This window comes from Lagopus muta, chromosome 8 (assembly GCF_023343835.1).
Source record: "Lagopus muta isolate bLagMut1 chromosome 8, bLagMut1 primary, whole genome shotgun sequence".
Taxonomy (NCBI): domain Eukaryota; kingdom Metazoa; phylum Chordata; class Aves; order Galliformes; family Phasianidae; genus Lagopus; species Lagopus muta.
Window position 1 is genome coordinate 26,817,713 of NC_064440.1, and position 22,195 is coordinate 26,839,907.

Below are 22,195 nucleotides of genomic sequence, written 5' to 3' on the forward strand. Positions count from 1 at the left end.
AACCCCCGGGCGCCTTGTCAGTGCTCTGGCACTGGAGTTCCTGTGTTAGATTTCAACTTCCAACGTTTGAGTACATGTACATGTTTTATTCTGCTCTGCAGCAACTTTTCTCCCACACAACTGGCGAACAAAGCCCAAGCAAAGCGGCGAGTAGCAGCGCGGCCCAGCTGCCCTCAGGACCCGCTGCGCTCAACCCCGGTCCGCCGCCATCTTGCGGCAGACAGCTCACGGCCCGCAGTACTCAAGCCCTCGCACGCATCCCGACCCCTCAGCCTCGCCGCACCGCTATTGGCCACTTCGGCTTCCATGCCGTATTCCTACTGGCTAGAACAGACGTCAGTCAGGAGGAGGGCGTGCCTCCGATCTCGGCCTGCAGGACCGCCAGGCCGACCGAGCGGCGCTTTTCGCCGCCGCCACTGCGCTTGCGCAAGGCCTCAGTACTCGGCCAGCCGCGGCGCGGCCCGCAGCTGCGCCTGCGCACTGCTTCTTCGCCCCCCCCCCTCCCCCCCCCCACCCCCGGAACGGAAGTGCTGGGGCCCCGGCAGTTCCGTCTCGGCGTTGTTCGCGCTGGACAAAATGGCGAAGATCGCCAAGACCCACGAAGGTAAAAGGCCGAAATCCGCTCGCGGCGGTGCTCTTTGAAGTTGCGCGCTCCTCTCGCGTCTTCTTATTCCTTTCCTCTCCGAACGCGGTCCTCAGGGGAGCCGGGGGCCGGGCGGGCGGCGGGCGGACTGGGCCCGCTCGTAATGGCGTCGGTGCCCGTATCAGCGCCATGGCCGGGCCGCCTCCTGGCGCTCGGGGGCTGCGCGGCCGGGCCGGGGGGAGCCGCGCGCCGCCTTTAGCAGAGCGGCGCCGCCCCGAGGGTGGCTCCTAAGATGTCGCCCGCCGGGCGCTGCACGCTGCCGCCTCCCCCCGGTGGCTGCGCGGCCCCCCCTCGGCCGGGAGAGCCTGCGGTACCGCCGCGCTGAGCGGGCCGGGCGGCGGCGGGAGCTGCTTCGACAAATAATGGCACAGGGGGGCAAGAGGAGGGGTAATGGGAATGGCTTGAGTTTACGAGTGAGCGTTATACAGAAGTAGCCCCATTGAACTGAGTAGAAACTGCTGATCGGTTTAACGTAAAGCGTGAGTTCAAACGCTTGCAAGATCTGATCTTCAGGCAGTTGCAGAGATTTTGTTCTGTATTAAAAGTATGTTAAGAGGGTTCCTTGGATTTGTTCCTGAGGCAGAAAGGGCTGTGTGCTGACAAACTCCAGCTTATAAGTAAGATCAATTTCCAAGTATGTGGAGATCTGAAGAAGTGTGACGTCCTACAGTCCAAAGTTTAAAGTCCTGTACTCCCTTAATGCCCTCACTGCAATTTAGGTATATACGCAAGGTATGTTTTACCAGACTGTAATGTAAGAAGGGAAGTTTGGGTTCCACATCTCTTGCACCACGTTATTTTTAAATGCTGAACCACGTGAGTGGTTTTTTCACTGAAAGGATTGGGTTGAACTCTGAGAACGTCTCTAGAATTTCTTCATAGAAGCCAGAGAATATCTTCCGGTATTGAACAACTACAAGTAAGAAATAGTTTGGCCACAGATGGCCATATGAGGGGCAAGAGAATACTCAGAAGATTATTTTTAGGTATTATCATATATAAAATTATTCATATATAAAATAATAAAAATATGATTACTTGCTTTGTAAATTAAATATTGATGGTTGTCCCTTGGTGTACTGTCAGCTGGGAAAAGCACGGTCAGTTATTCCTACCCTCACAAAACCAGGCTAGCAGCTTTGCTACATAGAACAAGCACAAGCCCCAGTGGTGGCCAGGGCACTCTGTGTGTGGCTGCAAAAGAAAGAAACATTCTCTACTTTTTTTAGAAGAAAGAAACAATGCCTTTGTGGTCTAAAATCACTTGGTCCTTCCATTGTCCTCGGTAGCAGTAGAAGCCTCAGGTATTTCATTTCACCCCAGTGCTGCACTGCAGCAACCGCAAACGAAATCAGAAACTTGATCTGCCCTTTGAAGGAAATGACCAACCTGAAACACATAACAGACCTGGCAGAAAAGTGCTGCTTTAAGTTGTTTTGGTTCCATAGTTAAGTAGTAGGACAAGTGTGCAAAAATGAAATGCCTGAAGGAGTTGTTGGTTGATGGAGTATGTGTGGGACGTCTCTGGAGATGAGAGACCTCTACGGGCAAGACCAAGATCCTAACTCAGCATTAATAGTTTCTTTCTGCTATTAATGTTTTCAGGAGCAAAATGTCTCTGGTCCTGGAGAACCTGTGCTGTGTGGGATTTCTTGGGGAGCTGAATGTAGGGGCAGGGTTCAGCTGGGCTCATGGCTGCCAATATAAGGCTTTCATTGGGCTTCAGCTCTCATGAGTCTCTGGGGTTTCCTGCAGTGCGGAGCTGACTGTGCCCTAGGCAGCTGCAAAGCTCTGGTCAGCCTGTATCTGGATTAGTGATGATTTTACCTTTATTTAATTCTCACCTTTCTTAATTTTTGTTTGTAGGCATCTTAGTACCTTTTGTAAGCTATTTCTGTAGAAAAGCCTTGTGAAATATATTAACCCTGATGGGGGGAAAAAAAAAAAGAGATGAGCAATAGTAGTAAATAGCTCAGCAGTGTGTGGTAGAGTTTCTGGGTTATTTGCTAGTAGTATTTCTCTGTAGCTTTTGTCAGTGGTGAATTTCCCTCCAGTTAATGTTGTAGGCAGTGGTACTTCAGATGGGTGAAGCACAGAATTGCTGAGGTCAGTAAGGGCATTTGAGATCTAGTCCAGCCAGCCTCTGCAAGCACAGGCCTTGGTATTTCTTCACCCCGTAAGTGCAGATACAGATGGAAACAGCAGTTGTTTTCATGGGATTAGGTGTACCTTAGTGTACCTGTGTCTTGATCGTGTTTGTTGAAGACAGCTGAATTGCCACAACTGATGTTCCTGTTGCTTTTACTAACTCATAGGAGGCGGCGTGGTTAAATTGGTTCCTTGGTTTTGGGGATTACTGAGTTACTGTTCTCTCAAATAGTGCCAAATTTCCAAGGTCAGTGACTGACCCCAGGGTGATTGGTGTCAGATCCTGATATGTTAGGAGTGCCAAAGCTTCCGTTGGCCCTCCTTGAAGGGCAGGCAAAAAGTTCAGAAGAGCAGTGGACTCCTCCACGGTGGTGGCAGAGGCAGGAGTTGTCACAAGTCAGATACATTGAGCTGCCTGTGATGGGAGCTGTGGCTGAAGTTCTGCCTGTCTTGTCAGGTTGTTTTGTTTGTTCAGTGGTAATACAACTTTGCAGTGTAGATATTTTGGATATTTTGTTCTTGAATAAGGTGTTCTATTGAATGTTCCCAGGCATGCCTACTCACGCTACCTCCTTTAAATGGATTTCTTTAAATTAGCAAAATCAGTTTATTAATTGGCGATAACATCTTGAAAGCTGCTTTTAATGAAAACATTAATTGGGAAAGCCCTGTGCCGTGTAGTGTTGAGAAATACTGTTGTGCTGTAACTACCTTCCCCACCATTTCTTTGGGAGATGGGATGTGTTAACAGTAGTAGTTTTGAATGGTTTGCTTCGGACCGTAGTGCAGCTGGATTAAACTGTCCTGGATAATATTACAGCTTTAAGAAAAGCTGCTTCTTGTACATCATTGTTTTATAGTTTCATGTGATAATTGTATGTAGTTAATTAGTTAGAGATGATCTTTGAAACTGAGTGGTTTGCTGAACGTAATGATACAAGCCTTGCATTTTGTGTGTGTTGAAAAAGACCCGAGTGTTTGGGTATGTTTCCCCTAGATATCGAAGCGCAGATCCGAGAAATCCAAGGCAAAAAGCCTGCCCTTGATGAAGCACAAGGAGTAGGCCTCGACTCCACCGGGTATTACGATCAGGAAATTTATGGTGGCAGCGACAGCAGGTTTGCAGGATACGTAACATCCATTGCAGCAACTGAATTGGAAGACGTAAGTGATTTCTTTTATTTAAGGAGTTTCTAAGTATTCTGGCTTCTATTTGAAGTGATTTATAATTGCAGTTAATGGAAACAAGCTTGCCTTACTCCAGGCGCTCGTCTGATCCGTGTCTGCTCAGACTTCGTGACATGTGCTCTGACAGCCACACAGCAGTGGGGGGCTGGTGCTCTATTAGCTTTAGAGTGCCTGAATTGGTTTTGTTGTTGCTGCCAAGGTGAAAAATGAGATGAAAAAACTCTAGTGGAACTCAGGCCCACCATTTTAAGTGTCTATTTTAATATTTTAATTTCTACTTCATTTGAAGTTTCAGTGCAGTTTTTGTGGATCAGCTTTTTGCACTGTCTCATGTGTAAGAATGGTTATGTTGTTAAGTTCTTTCAAGTTCTAATGTTAAACACATTTTTTGTTTCAGAAGCAATCAGAAACTACAGTTCTGATCATAAATACACAGGAGTAACTGTGCATTAAACTGAGTGAAGAATATTTTTAAGAGGAAGCAAGAGTGTTATGTGTAATTTAGTATTAGCTGGTATTTTTTCTAGTAGCAAAGTATTTGAGGACTCCCAGGAATGCATTAATTAAGAATTTCCATTACGGTGTTTCACTGAAATCAGTTCATAATTTCAAGAGCAATTTTCCTTCCGTGTCGCTGTAAACTGGTGCACAGAATCTCATTGCTGCTTGGCCAGAATACCCAGAATACCTTACACGTTCTGAATACTTGGTTTTGGTGCTGTGGTTGAGAAGGTACAACCAAATTAACAGTGCTGTAATTGATTTCTCAATCTCTTATTATTACAGAAATATTTTTCGGGGTTACTTATTGACATTTTCTTTGTGTTTGCCTGGATTTTAAGAAAAAAAGAATGGTGTGCACCACTTTTTCCATAACTATTAGCACATTGCATCGGTAGCACTGATATGGAATACTTTCTGTATAGCTATTGAAGGTTGCATCTTGGAGTAAATGCAGCACATTCACTGAATCTGTTAAGTAGTAAGGTATCAATGTAGCCATTTGTGTAGCTGTGTCTGGTTCAGCAGTCAATTGCTGGGAATAATACAGCAATAGATGTGAAAAGAATTGCTGAAATTTGGGGTAACTATTCTAGTCCTTCTTCATCTTATGAAACTGACATCTTATGAAATGACTGCAGTGTGTTAATGTGACATTGTTACCTAAAGCCAGTATCTGTGTGACTCTGCCACGTCTTTCTTCTGGCAGGATGATGATGATTACCCATCTACAAGTTTGCTTGGCCAGAAGAAGCCGGGGTACCATGCTCCAGTGGCACTGCTTAATGACATACCGCAGTCAACTGAACAGGTACGTCTTAACTGAGGGCACAACAAATGACTATTTGAGTCTTAGGAGAAGTATTAATATTTCAAGACCACGTCTTGTTTTCTGAAAGTACAGGATGTCTCTAAAGCGTGACAGTATTTGAAGCACTGGGCTTGTCAGTGCTTTCTGTTAGAATTCCAGCAGGTGGCAAAGTTGGCACTTGTGCATATAAAGGCAACGTGTGCATATGCGCTCAACTACTTAAAAACATCAACTGGATACTTTAAAAATGTAAATATCTGGAGCAACTGAATGTCTCTTAAGCTTTTTGGAACAAAAATGTAATCATGTATGTTTTATTCTCCTAAAATATTTCTCTTTGAAACTTAAAAGCATATGAAGTTGTATTAAGTCTTCCTGAAAGATGACGTAGAAGAAGATTCTTCCAGAGAAGAAAGGCTGCTGGGATGAAATGCCTTAGAAGCAAATGAACGAGCTTCTTAGAACAGTAATAGGAAGTTATTCGATCAAAAATTCTGCATTTAAATAAACATTCTAGTTTCAGAAGTAAGATTTCTATTAGGGTAGTGCTAATGGTTGGCAGTTTTTCGTATTGTTCCTTTGTGACTAACCAGCTCTTTTTTTTCCTTCTGTTTTTAGTATGATCCTTTTGCAGAGCACCGTCCTCAAAAGATTGCAGATCGGGAAGATGAGTACAAAAAGCACAGGCGGATGATGATAATTTCCCCTGAGCGTCTTGATCCTTTTGCAGATGGTAATTTATTTTTGACTTTTCTATACTCTCTTTGAAATCTGTTGTCTTAAACTGTCTTTAGCCCTTTGATTTCTGTTGGCATGCCTGTAAACTTAGTTTTGTTTTAAACATCCCCTTTTTGTAGAGGTTGGGTTGAAAACCTAGATGCCATATTCTTCATCTTTATAATACAAGTTTTCTTTCCAGGTAGAAGGACAAGAAAATAATGAGCCATTGCCATAGAAACACAAAGGGTTAAAGGTTTCTCTTTTCTTTTTGTTTTGGGTTGTGCATTATATTTGAACAACTTGTGTATTGAGTGCTCAGTCTTTCAATACCTTGAAAGCTTTCGTTCCGAGTTGTAGTTTTACAGGGCTATTGCTTTTGAAATGCTAGTTCTCAAAGTAGAGCACCTAATTCTTGCCATCTTACGTAAACTTAGGTGGTATAGCTAAAAGAAACAAAAGCATATATAAGACTTTGATACTATTAATAGTTCAAGTCTGTTCAGATAATTTTAGAATGCGAATCAGGAAAAGGGGTATAGTGGGTCTGATGGAAAATTTCTTGAGGCAAGCGAGTTTCACATGTGGAAGTGAGGTGCCTGTTGGCTTAAAATCAGCAGCTGTTTTGCAGGTTTTACAAATTAGAGTTGCAGCCTGCATGAATTACTAGGGATATTACTTATTTTACTTGCTTAATTGTAATTGATATAAACATGTATTGTCAGAATTCACAGGCCCATACTAACTGTCCTTAATTTCTTTCCTACAGCAGTACTGCTATATGCCAGTCCTGTCTGCATTCTTAAGGGTGCAGTTCAACACATCCTGTGTAGATTATGGTGAAAAAGTATTCCAAAGGAAAGTCCTATCAAAGCTAGTGTCAGAGTGACACAGCCAATTGGGCAATGATCTTCAGCATAGAAATGTTTAAGGCTTTTATTTTTTTCCTAAATTATATTGCTATACCACTCGTATAGCAAACCTGCACATTCTTTTTAATTAACAGTGTTTTTCTTGACAAGTCTTAATGTATATAAATTTGGGCTTCTCGTAAAGTATGTAGAAGTTAAATTTTAAGTCAAGACACAGAGCATAAACCAACAAATGGTTCACAAAACCCATTACGTGTGAGTATCGTCGTGGTGGTATATGCGTTACATTCAGATCCCGGTGGCAGTTGTTCTTTGAAAAGAGGGGGAAGGTGCTGTCAGTTTTCTGGGATTCTTTGCTTTTTTAAATGAAGCCCTTTTACAATATGACACTGGAAGATCTGGGAGATGTGTCCAGATTTGTCAAACTTTTAAATGGGTCCTTACGATAAAGCATTTTAAACATTACTTAGGTTATGCCATAGTTATTTATAGTCAGATAACTACTAGGATTTAGCAGCTTGCACAAGGTAATGTTTTGAATATAAATATCTTTCCAAAGTGTTACTAATGGTAAAGAGATAATTTTCTAGGCTTCTATTCTGCTGCTTGAAGTCAGAACTGCTGGTGGAGACAAAGGCACGAAAGTGTACGTATTCCGGATTAGCAACCCAGGAACCCATCACTTCTGAAGACTCTTAACTGTGTTGTCATTCTATCATTTATATCTGCTTTAAAATATTTGTTTGAAACTGCAGTAGTTACGTTTGTGTTCAAACAGGTTAAATTGATCAGCAAACTGAATAAACGTAAGATACATGTAATTTTTAAAATTTTCAATCAAAAAGTAAAATTAAATGATCATGGAATAATATAATATTAGAGCAGGACTGTAGAAAAAGTTGGTAGATTCTGCTTGTCCTGTACTCATTGTGCTCCATTCCTGTTGCTGTTCTCTTCTACAGGAGGGAAGACACCAGACCCTAAAATGAATGCCAGAACATACATGGATGTTATGCGTGAACAGCATTTAACAAAAGAAGAGGTGAGTTGGGGGAGGGGTTTGCATGTGAACTTCATTTCATTTTGCAGCCTTTGAAATCATCTTAGGAACAGTGGGAATGGAAATTCTGTTGAATTTTTATGATTTTTTTCTTTGGAAATTCATATTCTTCACATGTTGAACCGTGATGGTAGACCTTAGAGATGAAAGCTTTGAAAGACATCTGTTCCACATAATAACAAAAGAATGGAGGGAGAAATGCTGTCAGTGTATTTCAGTTTGGATTGCTTTGTAGCTCTCGGGCAGTTTATTTTCTTTTGGAGGTGATGAAAACCTGAGAGATACAGAGAGGTGTTCAGCGTTGGAGGGATTTGTTTTTGCAAGCTTTATATAAAGAGAATCCAGGGGGTTTTTAAAAGGCTTTTTACAACAGCTTGCTAACATTTGGCTTAAAACTTGAAAGGAAGAAATAATAGTAAAACCACCTGTTCATAGTTACTAAAAATTCATTTTAATAGTTTAAAAGATACTGGTAATTTAATAAAGTTTCCTTTGTGATACCTACGGAGCTGTCTTGTTAATTGGAGCAAGATCTTAAGAGTTCCAGTGACCTCTGTTGGTTTATACTGATTTGCTCTAATTGACAGTAATTGAGGAAATGGTTCTCCATTTTGGTAACCTTAGTGCATGGACTCAGTGGTAAATGAAAAATAGTCTGTGAGTGTGGTGTTTCAACAGTGACATTTTGGAATTTTAAATGAGAATTTCCTGGCTTTTTTATGTCTCAGGGTATAACTCGTATGAATGTGTTTTCTAATTCATCCCTCTTTAATAATTTGCTGAAGTGGAATTCATTTGAAACAGATCAGTGGTAGTTCTGAGGTATTCCTATGGGTGATAGAAACTGACAGCACTAAAAAATTCTGTATGGTTGTATTTCTGCTGTACTATGAAGCTTGGTAGCAAATGAATTTAAATGTAGTCCCTCCAGATGCATTGCCATGTTGCTATGGAAGAATTTGAAATTAGAGTGGCTAGTGGCATGTTATTTTCACAAAAAAATTAAAAATGTGTAAAAAGGTATCTGATATGACTGAAAAATGTCTTAATGTTTAATTTGAAGAGGCTTTTTTATGAAGTAAGTTTATCTTTTTGTGTTCTTGAATAGAGGGAGATTAGGCAACAGCTAGCTGAAAAAGCTAAAGCTGGAGAGCTTAAAGTCGTCAATGGAGCCGCATCTCAGCCACCTTCAAAACGCAAGCGGCGTTGGGATCAAACAGCAGATCAGACTCCTGGTGCAACACCCAAAAAGTTATCCAGTTGGGATCAAGCAGAGGTAATAATCACTGTGTCCTTCAATCTGTATCTAGCAGATACTAATGCTAATCCGCTTGAATTGCAAAAGTTTCTTACTCTAACACGTACACACTGAAAAGGAGTAAAACCAGCAGTCTTCTACTGCATAGAGTGGGAGAGATTAATCTTTTGGCTTTTGTCCTGTGCAGACTCCTGGGCATACACCATCTCTGCGATGGGATGAAACTCCAGGCCGTGCAAAGGGTAGCGAAACTCCCGGTGCCACCCCCGGCTCAAAGATCTGGGATCCCACTCCCAGTCACACGCCAGCAGGAGCTGCAACACCTGGCCGGGACACACCTGGCCATGCAACACCAGGCCATGGAGGAGCCACTTCCAGCGCACGTAAAAATCGGTGGGATGAAACTCCCAAAACAGAAAGAGGTGTGTATGTATGTGTGGTATCGGGGAGTGTCTAAGAAATTTTGAATGGCAGATACTATAGGAGTTTTGCACCTTACAGAAACGGTAGGAGCAGACAAAAGGCTGTAAGTAATTACATTCTGACATCTAGTGGTTGGTGTGATGCTTTCAGCTGAGCTTGTGTAGCACTGAATTCTGTCAGCTTAACCCACTTCTGTAAACCCAGCTCTGCTCAAAGATTGTATCAAAGTTGTCTGGTATGTCTAGTGACTGCTGCTGGGATTTTAATGATTAATTAGAACAACATAATTCATTTTACGTTGAATTGCTTTTTGGTATACAACTGTGTGTCTGTGCTGTTTCTCAACTGTTGAATTTTTCGAGTTTTCAGTTGTTTTTGAAAACTTGTTAGAACATTCAGGCAAGTTTCAGAAGCATTTTGTCACCTATCTTAATTTGAATTGAGCTCATGTGGCAGAGAACAGTGAAACACCACTGTTTAATGGTTTATCAAGGGGCTGCGTGGAGTACTTTGTCCATTATCTAGAATATTTGGGTTCTTTGATATTTTTTGTAATTTTATCTGTTTATTTTAAGATTCAACAAGAAAATTGAGATTTTTTTCTTCAATAAAATAAAATTGTCTGTTGGATGTTTCCAGTGTTCATGCAAGTAATCTTAACTTTTCTAGTGTATTTATTATAAGTTTGCTGATTCATGTAGAAATGAGGGTGAGATAATGAAATTGGATGTTTTTGCTATAGTTGGTGTATGGTACTGTTCAGTTTTGTACAAGAATTGTGATGTTGTTTGTTTTCTTTTTAGATACTCCGGGGCATGGCAGTGGATGGGCTGAGACTCCTCGTACAGATAGAGGTGGTGACTCCATTGGTGAGACACCAACCCCAGGAGCAAGTAAAAGAAAGTCCCGATGGGATGAAACACCTGCTAGCCAGATGGGTGGCAGCACTCCTGTTCTGACACCTGGCAAAACACCCATTGGTACACCAGCTATGAACATGGCAACTCCTACGCCAGGTAAGCCCAATCCATTCTTTAAGGTTTCATTTTCTTACGTGAAAATGAAGCTCCAACCTTTATATTGTATATTGAAATGGACTTCTACCTAATGTCGTGTTCTGATGGTATGAAAATAGCTAGTGTACGTTCAGTTTACCTGTTCTAATGCCCACAGGAACTAAAGCTAAGGTTTGTTTGTGTTCAATCTGGACAGTCAAGACATTAGCGTCATATTGGCTACAGATGTCAAGTGTGGAAAGTTTTACTCAAGAAGACAGTTAAAGTTTAAGTAAATATATCTTCTGTTTATGGAAGTTTTAAAATAATCTTTTTAATTTGAATACAGGTCATATCATGAGCATGACTCCTGAACAGCTGCAGGCTTGGCGTTGGGAGAGGGAAATTGATGAGAGAAACAGGCCGCTTTCTGATGAAGAATTGGATGCTATGTTCCCAGAAGGATATAAGGTAATTCATTTGAATGAAACTGCAGCAGACTGATAGTTTTCTTCTGTCAGGTGATATTGATTTAAAAAAAAAAAAAAAGTCCAAAATGTCCAAAAGTCCAAAATGTAGAATATTTCACAGAAGCTGTTGATTAATTCAAATAGAAATTTGTTTGGTTCAGTTGCTCATTTATTATAAATGCGTTAGAAAGGGAGAAAGTCATGTTTGTTTCAATGGACAGTTTTTATTTTGCTTCTCAACGTTAAGAATGTCTGCTAAGTTCAGGAAGAAAGCCCAAATGTGGAAAGACAGGAGAGAGTCACAGATTCTGACTTCACAAATACACAGTGTTAATACAAAATTGAAGTATGTGGGGTTTCTTTTAATAGTTTCTAAAGACTTCTTAAGTCTGTTATCCAGCCCTCGGAAGTGAAAGTGAGCTTTCTTCTGAAATGCTGTCAATACAGAATAAGCATGAATATGAACTATCCTGCTGAATTTGTGAATCATACCACTGAATGTGGGATCTGACGTATGCAGTTACACACAAAACTACAAATGGCTAAACCCATATGTTCTGTTTTATTTCTGTTTGGCATTTGAGACCTTGCTCGATTCGCGTCTTTTGCAGTAAGATGAGTCTTGAAGGCTGTGGAGGTTCTTCTTTAGGTTAGTGCTGTGGTGCAGTTTTTACTGTGTTTCCTTCTTCCTTCTGCAGGTTCTTCCCCCACCAGCTGGTTATGTACCTATTCGTACTCCAGCACGTAAACTTACAGCAACTCCCACACCGTTGGGTGGTATGACTGGATTCCACATGCAGACAGAGGACCGGACTATGAAGAGTGTCAATGACCAGCCTTCTGGCAATCTTCCATTCCTAAAGCCAGATGATATCCAGTACTTTGATAAGCTGCTGGTAAATGACATTTCACTCATGCTGGTTAAAGTTTTATGATCTTTGAAAGTATACCAGTGCCTGTTAATTTGTCTGGAATTATTTCTAGGTTGACGTTGATGAATCGACCCTTAGTCCTGAAGAGCAGAAGGAGAGGAAGATAATGAAATTACTTTTGAAAATAAAGAATGGCACCCCTCCCATGAGAAAGGTAAGATTAGTGGTCATTCTTATCACTTCACCTTATGCCTTTGTGTTCAGTTTTGTTTTCAGACTATCTGTTTTTTTCACCTGTTTGTCCATGGGATTCTCTTCTAAGCTTTGCTGTCTGTTTAGTGCTTTCTCTGCCTTCTATATCTGCGTTGCTTTTGGTTTGTCATTCGATGTAATTTGTTGCTGCTCTTTGTGCAGTAATGCTGATTGCTAAGTACCATATGATTTACAGAATATAATAATTCTTAATTATGGGAAACTAGATTCTGTAGCGCTTTTTGGTTACAGGGCTTTGTAATTCTCTGGATTTGGCTTCTTAAATTGGCTGTGTAGCTCTTCAGTTTCTAGCTTGCTCGTGCAATAGATTACAGTTTTTTTGCAGTTCCACTCTAAACTGATCTGAGCACCTGATGCAGGTGCTGTGTAAAATGCCTTTTTAGGTGGTGCCATTCTTAGTACTGAGCATGCTTTTCTTGAAAAATGAATATCTGGGGCCTATCATCCGATGTATCTGTGTGGAAGATGGTGGTAGGGACAAGTATTGTGAAGCCTGCGCTTAGAGAAGAGTACATTTTAACTTGATTAACACCTACTTGTTCAATAACTGTTCAGTATTGTTTCTTCAGGTTAAGTGACAGTTGCTTTTATTTTTTAGGCTGCATTGAGACAAATTACTGATAAAGCTCGGGAGTTTGGAGCTGGGCCATTGTTTAATCAGATTCTACCATTGCTGATGTCACCAACACTGGAGGATCAGGAGCGCCACTTACTTGTCAAAGTCATAGACAGAATTCTGTACAAACTGGATGACCTGGTGCGACCATACGTACATAAGGTCTGTTGCAGTTGTTCATCTTTGATTGGCTTTTTCTGATCACTGTGGCAGAGGCGTACGGTTCATTTGCCGAGCGGGGGAAGACAATATTATGGGGTGTTTTTTTTTAAGGTCATATTGGCTTTTGTATTTTCTTCAGCTAAACTTTAAGCTACTGCAGTGTGATCAAAGTGTGAATATTACAACATCAGGGCATAATGTTAAAAGAATACATGCACACCTGAGAGAGGGAAGGAAATTTTACCTGATGTAGCTAGAATCTGTGAGGGGGGCACTTCAGAGAAAGAGTTGTAAGGGGAAAAGAAAAAGCATAACAAATCTAAGACTTTTCTGGTCATCATAGAGTTGAAAGCTTGAATCCATGGAATTACCTCAGCTTTGTGGAATCATAATTTTCTTATTAGGGCCAGAAATACTACCTAAAGTATTCACAAATGGAAATGTGGGTTTTTTTCATCTTTTTCAGATTCTTGTTGTCATTGAACCACTGCTGATTGATGAAGACTATTATGCCAGAGTGGAAGGCAGAGAAATTATTTCAAACTTGGCTAAGGTAATAAATTTTAATTCTGCAGTAGGAATTAGCTTATATAGAGCTGCTTTGTAGTGATGGCAGAAGAATGTAGTGTGCTGTTCATAATTCTGTGTGTCTTTTCAGGCTGCTGGTTTGGCAACAATGATTTCTACAATGCGACCTGATATTGATAACATGGATGAATATGTCCGAAATACCACAGCTCGAGCCTTTGCTGTTGTTGCCTCTGCTTTGGGCATTCCTTCTCTGTTGCCCTTCTTGAAAGCTGTCTGTAAAAGTAAAAAGTCCTGGCAAGCGAGGCATACTGGCATCAAGATTGTGCAGCAAATTGCTATTCTTATGGGTTGTGCTATCTTGCCTCATCTCAGGAGCTTGGTTGAAATTATTGAGCATGGTAGGTTCTGCTTTCTCTGGCTTAAGATTTATATTTGGAATTTTCCTCCTGTACCTTGTTGAGATGAAGTGTTACTAAGGCAAAGTTTTGTGTAGCAGTTTTTACAGTGAGAAATAACTTGTCGACTTTGAAAGAGAAATAGTGATTGTTTTCCTGAAAATAAAGTGATCACTTTTTTATCCTATCTGCGTGGTTTTGCTATTTTGAGTTTAAGATACAAGAAGTGGTACTAAACAGTGTTCTTTTGCAGGTCTTGTGGATGAGCAGCAGAAGGTTCGTACCATCAGTGCTTTGGCTATTGCTGCTTTAGCTGAGGCAGCTACTCCCTATGGTATTGAGTCATTTGATTCTGTTCTGAAGCCCTTGTGGAAGGGTATACGTCAGCACAGAGGAAAGGTATGTCTAAAATACTTCTAGTATGAACTGGAATGAATCCGCATCTTCCGTAACTCATTGAAAATATATTTCTTCATTTAAACAGGGCTTGGCTGCCTTTTTGAAGGCTATTGGTTATCTGATTCCGCTCATGGATGCTGAGTATGCAAACTATTATACCAGAGAAGTCATGTTAATTCTTATCAGAGAGTTCCAGTCTCCTGATGAAGAGATGAAAAAGATTGTTTTAAAGGTACATCAAAATTATTTGTTCAGACACTGGCAGTGTAATAAATTAAACTGATAAAACCTGAATGTTTAGCATTAACATTTAATTTGTTTTCTTTAAGCCAAACCAAAACACCACAAACAAACCGTACACAGAATTAACGTTGTTGGCTTTCTTTCCTAATAGGTGGTAAAGCAATGTTGTGGTACAGACGGTGTTGAAGCAAACTACATTAAAACAGAGATCTTGCCACCTTTTTTCAAACACTTCTGGCAGCACAGAATGGCATTGGACAGGAGAAATTACAGACAGGTATTTTTCCAGTTGATTTTTTTTTTTGGTAGCAGAACAAAATTTGTGTTGGGGTGTTATTCAGACTAGATGATTAGTTTTGTCTTGTACGTCCCGTCTTAATTGCATTTGGCATAGTGGTTTAGAAACTATTAAGTCAGGACTTTCACACCAGGCATTTTATCTCTGAATATGAATCTGTGTCAGCTCTAAGGTGAGGTAGTTCACCCCATTTGTGTCTTTTAAAACCAAATGATTTCAAAAGGTGAAAACAGTTGTTCACTGTAAGTTTTAAAGAATACTTTATTTGTCTTAAGGCAAGTTTAGAGCTCCTCTTTGTTTACTAGTAGTAGTGGCTACACTAGCTCTGTACTGGTGCATCCTTTTTTCATTATGTTCTTCTCTGTGCCATTGCATTTTTACTCTTTTCCTAGATAGGATCTGTTTTGAAATTGTAACTTTTGCTTGAAAAAAGATTTCCACTGGAATGAGTTTGGAAACCAGCATGATGCTGCTACTCCTTCTCAGACCAGGGAGATAAATGTTTTCAAGAGTTAGAAAGAAGGCTTTAATGATGTTTGTACACTTAACTATTTTGTATATTTCAGTTGGTGGACACAACAGTGGAGCTGGCAAATAAAGTTGGAGCAGCAGAAATTATTTCTAGAATTGTGGATGATCTGAAAGATGAGGCTGAACAGTACAGAAAAATGGTCATGGAAACCATTGAGAAGATAATGGGAAATCTGGGTGCAGCAGACATTGATCATAAGCTAGAAGAACAACTTATTGATGGCATCTTGTATGCCTTCCAAGAACAGACCACAGAGGTATGGCCAGCTTAATGGGAGGTACGGTTGACTTAACTGGAAGGTAGCTCGCTGTTATGGAGGAATGTGTGGTTGTGAGTTGGGTGTTTTTATCCCTTGCAGGGATTTCTGTGCTCAGATCAATGACATCCACACTCTAGATGTGGAGCGTTAGCATTTTAATGACAATTTTGGATGCTGCCAGATCGAATGAAATGTGGTGGTTTTGGTCTAACTGTCTTCTGTGTTAACACCAGGACTCTGTGATGCTGAATGGCTTTGGCACAGTGGTTAATGCTCTTGGCAAGCGAGTGAAGCCCTACTTGCCGCAGATCTGCGGTACGGTTCTGTGGCGGTTGAACAACAAGTCGGCCAAGGTGCGGCAGCAGGCTGCTGACCTCATCTCGCGTACTGCAGTGGTCATGAAGACTTGTCAAGAGGTATTGAATGAGCTTGTATCAAACTAGCTACGGTACGTCATACTTTTTATCTTTTTAACTTTGGAATCTTCTTATTTGCTTGTAGGAAAAGCTGATGGGACATCTGGGTGTTGTGCTGTATGAGTACCTGGGTGAAGAATATCCGGAAGTACTGGGCAGCATACTTGGAGCACTTAAGGCTATTGTTAATGTCATAGGTATGTTTGTGTAACGATTGTGTGCCCGTTCAAGAGCGAAATGAAAAGAATGCAGAACTTAGAATGCCTCTTTCAATTCAATAGGTATGCACAAGATGACACCACCTATCAAAGATCTGCTGCCACGGCTTACGCCAATTTTGAAGAACAGACATGAGAAAGTACAGGAGAATTGTATTGATCTGGTTGGGCGCATTGCAGACAGGTAAGCTGAGTAATGATGTAATTGATCCTCTCTGGAAGCAATTGCTCTAGCAACAGCTAGAGTATCAGGTTCGACATCTGGCTTTTTTACATCTCCTGTTATTTCTTAAGCTTTATTGTGAAAATTTAACTTGATGTTTAAGGTAAAGTATATAGTTGTATGGGAACTGCTGAATCATGTTCTGAACCTGTGATTGATCACCTGAGGCGAGCAATGAGTCAGCCACGGGAGCACAGGTGAAGGTAATTCACCTGTGCTGCTGGAAGGGGTGGAGCCAGGCTCCACCTCTCCTAAATCTGTTTAAGTGCTGACTGCCGCTGAGGAAGGATTTCTTCCTCGAGATCACTCCTCATGGAGAATTTTGTGAGCCTACAACATTGGTTAGCGTTTCCATTTATTATCTTCCTGTTGCAATAACCTTACTTAACCTAACTTTCCTGTGTATTTCTTACAATTAATAATAACATCTGTGTATTCATTGATTATACGCTAGGAAATGATGTAGGAATTGTGTTATCTGCAACTGATTTGTAAGAAGTATACTTTCCATGCTTTCAAATTTAAAATTTATTGTATCTATGTGTTCCTTGTAAACTGTTAATCAGTGATGGTCTAGTTTAAAGGATACTTTCAGTAAGTTGTTTAAATAACGTCCCTCTGTTGATAGTGAATAAATAGGTACTGCAATTTATTAGGTTATGCTTCAAAACTTGGAGCAGAACTGAAGAAAAATCACTTATTCTCTTTCAGAGGTGCAGAATATGTTTCTGCGAGAGAATGGATGAGGATCTGTTTTGAGCTGCTTGAGTTATTAAAAGCTCACAAGAAAGCTATTCGAAGAGCCACAGTAAATACTTTTGGATATATTGCAAAAGCTATTGGGTAAGTTGGTGTAGTGCTTTATCTAGTTCTATGCACAGTTATCTAATGTGGTGATGACTGAATTTCACTGGAGACAAATGTTGGAACTGCTCTACAGTTCACATGTTAAATGTGGACATTTGATTTTATTCATCGAGTAAAACAATTTTGATATATTCTTATTAGCATGGAGTGCTACACTTTCGAACTGAATTGGTAGGCTAGCAAGTTTAGTATATAAACTGGTAGTTCAAATATGTTGTCTTGAGTTTTGGTAGTGTGATATGCATTGAGACTCTCCCTGTATTCTTTCATAGCTCTCTTTTAAATACTGTTTTCTCTTATTTTTCCTTAAATCAGTGCCACTTTGATTAGCGCAGGGCTTTTTTGACTTCCACACTGAGGTATTGGAAGTCAGCAAATCATAGCTTGAAGCACAATTCCTGTTTCTCTGCACACCCCTAAATGAGTGAGCAGTTACTGATTTGACGCAGAAACAACCAGTTAGCGAGCAGCGCACTAATTGGGCTTCTCTGTGCCTGGTTGCATACCTCTGTCCAAAGTCTTACTGGACTTTTCATACAGGTTTTAATTGCCTGTGGGATCAGAGTAGTACTGGGAAAGCTACTCCTGTCTCCCGAGTTTGTTTACAAACTAACTGTAGGGGCTGAACAAAAGTCTAGAGAGAGAGTTGGTGTGCTTTTGTTTTTCAGTAAAAAATTGGTGGTTTAAGAAGTGATGTCTTGTGCTTGCTTAAACTCTGTTACAATGTTGTGGTTTATGGTGTTCCTCAGAGAATATTAACTCCTTTAAGAAGGGCTAAGCCATGTTCTTCTGCTGTTTTCTGTTTCCATGTCAACTAATTTACCTACATTCTCACCAAATCTATTGACGTGGACATACATATCTTCTCTTCCAGACCTCACGATGTCTTGGCTACACTGCTGAATAACTTGAAAGTGCAGGAAAGGCAGAACAGAGTATGTACTACAGTAGCAATTGCTATTGTGGCTGAAACATGCTCACCTTTCACAGTGCTGCCTGCACTCATGAACGAATACAGAGTCCCAGAGCTGAATGTCCAGAATGGTGTGTTAAAATCTCTTTCTTTTCTGTTTGAATACATTGGAGAAATGGGAAAAGATTATATTTATGCCGTTACGCCTTTGCTCGAAGATGCTTTAATGGACAGGTGAGTGCAGTTCTTTCTGTGAATGGTTCAGTTAGCAATCGTCACGTTAAATTTGTAACTGGGTCTTAACAGTAAATGTGCACATTGTCCTTGTTTGCTAAAAATTGCTCAGTAACAGACGTTGGGTACCCATTATCTACATATAATTCAGGTTATATGATTGCTTATGCTTTTGAAGATGAAAATGGTACAGCCATTTTAGTTAGGTTTGTATTTGCTGTGTTCAGACCACTTTTGATCATTTCTGTTGTTAGTCCCTTTGTTACAGAAGTTAGAGAGCAATAATTGCCAGAAAACTGTCGTTTGTATTAATTGATTTTTGGTTACTCTGCCTATTAGTGTCAGTAGATGTGGGTTAAAAGCATGTATTGGTGCTTTCAGAATAATTTAAGTGAGAAGGATCATGATGCTTGTCCAGGTATGTTGCTTCTAAGTATGATTTACTAAAACACCGTTGTTTTCTTTTCAGAGATCTTGTGCACAGACAAACAGCCAGTGCTGTGGTGCAACACATGTCTCTTGGTGTTTATGGGTTTGGCTGTGAAGATTCTCTTAATCATTTGTTGAACTACGTATGGCCTAATGTGTTTGAAACCTCTCCGCACGTCATCCAGGCAGTCATGGGGGCTCTGGAGGGCCTCAGAGTTGCTATTGGCCCTTGCCGAATGTTGCAGTATTGTTTGCAGGTATGTCCTGATGTATGCTGTGTGGGCAGCAGTTACCAAATGGGCTTCTGTTGCCTGTTGGGAACTTGTGGGTGCCCCCTCCCTGGCATGGGAGGAAGCTTAGAGCAACCTGTTCTCAGGGAGGTGTTCCTGCTTATAGTAGGGGGCTGGAATTAGATTATATTAAAGGTCCCTTCCAACCCAAACATTCTGTGATTCTCTTTAGGAGACGAGAAGTCAGCTGTAGGAGATTTCCAGTAAAGGAAAACAGGAGAACAGTCTGGCTTTTCATCTCTTTTAACATGCTGTTTTGTACCAAGGATTTTGATAAGGAAAACTGCTTTTTTTTTTCTTTTTTCTTTTAATGAGATAACCAGTTACACTGAGGAGCTTACATAGAAATAGCAGATAACTTAGAATATAAAGTGACTAAAAATTGTCTCTGACTTGTAAGGTAGAAGCATGCAACTTGGAGGACAATAAATACTGATTGGAGGAATCAAACAGTGCATAAGGTTATGAGAACAAGTAACAAGCAGCATTATTAAAAAGCAGATAGGATTGATATAAAATCAACCTGATGTGGTGCTAGCCAAAGAATACAATAAGATGTTTAAATATGTTTAAGTGCAAAGTGTTAGAAAATAGCGCCTGGATCAGAATTTACACTGCTAGATTCATGGTAGTGTGTCCAGCTTCTGTGAATTCATATGTGGAGGTAGAATATGGAGGCTCCTTTTCTGTGTATTTGAGTGTAACAGCTCTTGCTGTATAGGCTGTAGAATTTAAGTGCATGTGGCAGATAAAAAGCAAGGATGTGTGTAGTGCAGATCAGTGTAGGAATAATGTGTCTGCATTTTAATAATTTGTACATAGGAGATTTTGCTGGTTTTTTTTGTTCTTTTAATTGGTGTGCTTCAGCACAAAGATACTGACATCAGCAGGAGGACTAAAGTTGCATGAAAGTCTCCTGTGCAGTGTATATTTTACTAATTTTATTATTTTATAGAACTGCTTTATCTAGTCCTCAAGTTCTGCTCAATTTCTTCAGGTTTAATAACCACTTATGTCCTGTGTTTCTATCTAGTGATCTCTACACAATTAAATCACAGTTACCAGAGCCAAAGATAAGACTTGTTTCCAAGCCAAATATACTGCAGTAGATCTGTATTTTTTTGAACGAACAGTGCAATTAGAAGTACATATAGTGGAATTTCTCCCTACAAAAAAAAAAAAAGGAATGCCTCTTAAATAATATTTTCTTAATACTTGCTATTTCATATACTCACAAAACGGATAATTACACGTTTATTGTCGTTCATTCCTAGTAATTGATGTTAAGTGTTACCACAGTGCTTTTCTATTGTTTAAAACTTGGTTAGATGCAGTAACAAGCTTTTAGAACAGAAGCTTTGAATGAATGTTGTTTTGTTTTGTTCTCTAGGGTTTGTTTCACCCTGCCCGGAAAGTCAGAGACGTTTACTGGAAGATCTATAATTCCATCTACATTGGCTCGCAGGATGCTCTGATAGCACACTATCCAAGAATCTATAACGATGAAAAGAACACCTATATTCGTTATGAACTTGACTACATCTTATAATCTTCTTGTTCTGTTGTTTGTGTTTAATGCGCAGCTGTTCTTCACATAAATGCTTCAGATTTCATGATGTAAAATTTTAAAGTATTGGAGATGAGTATAGAGCTGGTCAGAGGCAGAGGTAGGAATCCAATAGCATGATTTTTTAAATATGTCCTTGTTTTTTGATGTTAAACAGTTAAAGCCAGTAGTGACCAAGAAAACAGTGATTACAGTATACAGGAGGGTTTTCATTTTTGGTTCATCTTTATTAAGATTTAGATTTCATTCCTTGTGTTTAAAGGGGTTGTTTATTTGAGAAATAAACATTTGTGTATAAAATCTAATTTGCGTGTGGTTTTTGGACTGAGAGACTTGTAAAACGAGTCCCTGATGGATTTAAGTATTTGTTCATGTAATAAATAGGTGGTGTCAAGCATTTTAACCCTTTTGTCACCCCCTAGCTTTTGAATAAATAAGAAAAACATACAAACTGTAGTTAATGTGTGTATCTTTGTCGTGCAGTAATTCAGCTGTACTCGGGCTGGCAGTTGTTGTGGTGGCTGTTTGTTTAATTGGGAGAAAGTAGTAGAAAATTGCTTGTTGGTTCTGCTTCTTCTCCATTATCCTGCTTGTAGGGTTCATTTCTCACTGTTGTCAGAAAGTGAGCAGTTCTTAGTACTTGTGTGTGAAATCACTTGTATGACTTTGGCAATCACGATTAGCTTGTCTTCTAACCACGTGTAGGTTGCATATAATGCCAGGTGATGTTTACAGGCTGTGCTATAATTCCTGTGAAGAGTTAGGGAAGTTTCTGGGTATCTGAGATGAGACAAATTCAGAACATGCATGTGTGACATAGAGAATGTGAATCTCGTCAGCTTGAGATAAAAATGTTTTATTTCTTTCTTTGCTCTTTTCCTTCTCTCCTGTGCATGTACTCAAGAGGAAGAAAAAGGACTGTGTGCTATTTGACAGTATGCCACATAAAACACAAGGTTACATCATTCTGCTAGTGTTGGAGAGTATCTCATGTCCATAAGAAAACACAGCAAATGCTAGCAATTGGATACCAGGCATGTTCTTGTCTATTATTCAAGTTGGGCAATTATTTTCCATCTCTCCAAGGTCAGTGCAGTGTTGTCAGCTGGCCTCTCTCTGCTGTTTTACATGAACGTGAGATGGTTCTGCATAAAAGGAAATTCCACCCTACCTCTCAAAACCTAAGTTTTTGTTAGGAGATTGGGGTAGTGTGGAAGCAGCTTGCAGCTTGGTTGTTTAGAAAGGTACCAACTAGTTAGGAACTGATTTTTTTGTAGTAGTAGTGATGTGCATACTACATGAAGTTCATATTTATTAGATGAAAACAGTAAGAACTTCTTGAAGACTTTGTATTGAAATTGTTCTCTGAATT

The 22,195-nt window shown here is 40.1% G+C and overlaps 1 protein-coding gene across 5 annotated transcripts; it reads left to right on the top strand.

Moving 5' to 3' along the window:
* The first annotated feature begins 475 nt into the window (after positions 1–475).
* SF3B1 (splicing factor 3b subunit 1) lies at positions 476–21,279 on the top strand. 5 transcript variants are annotated; one of them, XM_048952868.1, is made up of 25 exons: positions 476–604; positions 3,789–3,955; positions 5,190–5,291; positions 5,910–6,024; positions 7,843–7,922; positions 9,049–9,216; positions 9,386–9,620; positions 10,425–10,637; positions 10,966–11,087; positions 11,785–11,982; positions 12,071–12,172; positions 12,830–13,009; positions 13,476–13,562; positions 13,668–13,938; positions 14,189–14,334; positions 14,420–14,566; positions 14,729–14,854; positions 15,442–15,663; positions 15,900–16,082; positions 16,168–16,279; positions 16,364–16,484; positions 17,235–17,366; positions 18,265–18,537; positions 19,007–19,223; positions 20,647–21,279. In XM_048952868.1, the coding sequence occupies exons 1-25, from the start codon at positions 577–579 to the stop codon at positions 20,803–20,805; spliced, it is 3,906 nt and encodes a 1,301-aa protein (XP_048808825.1). In that variant the 5' UTR covers positions 476–576; the 3' UTR covers positions 20,806–21,279. The 5 variants fall into 5 exon arrangements, with proteins under 5 accessions (XP_048808825.1, XP_048808829.1, XP_048808828.1 ...); XM_048952870.1 differs by lacking the exons at positions 476–604; positions 3,789–3,955; positions 5,190–5,291 and adding an exon at positions 7,471–7,526 and having other exon boundaries at positions 5,996–6,024; XM_048952869.1 differs by lacking the exons at positions 476–604; positions 3,789–3,955; positions 5,190–5,291; positions 5,910–6,024 and adding an exon at positions 6,061–7,526.
* The last annotated feature ends 916 nt before the right edge of the window (positions 21,280–22,195 follow it).

Excerpts from the sequence above, each read along its gene's own strand:
- SF3B1 (XM_048952868.1), top strand. The coding sequence starts at position 577 with ATGGCGAAGATCGCCAAGACCCACGAAG. Across the intron at positions 14,335-14,419 it reads TACGTCAGCACAGAGGAAAG|GGCTTGGCTGCCTTTTTGAA; the intron begins GTATGTCTAAAA and ends TCATTTAAACAG. Across the intron at positions 16,485-17,234 it reads GTTGGGCGCATTGCAGACAG|AGGTGCAGAATATGTTTCTG; the intron begins GTAAGCTGAGTA and ends ATTCTCTTTCAG.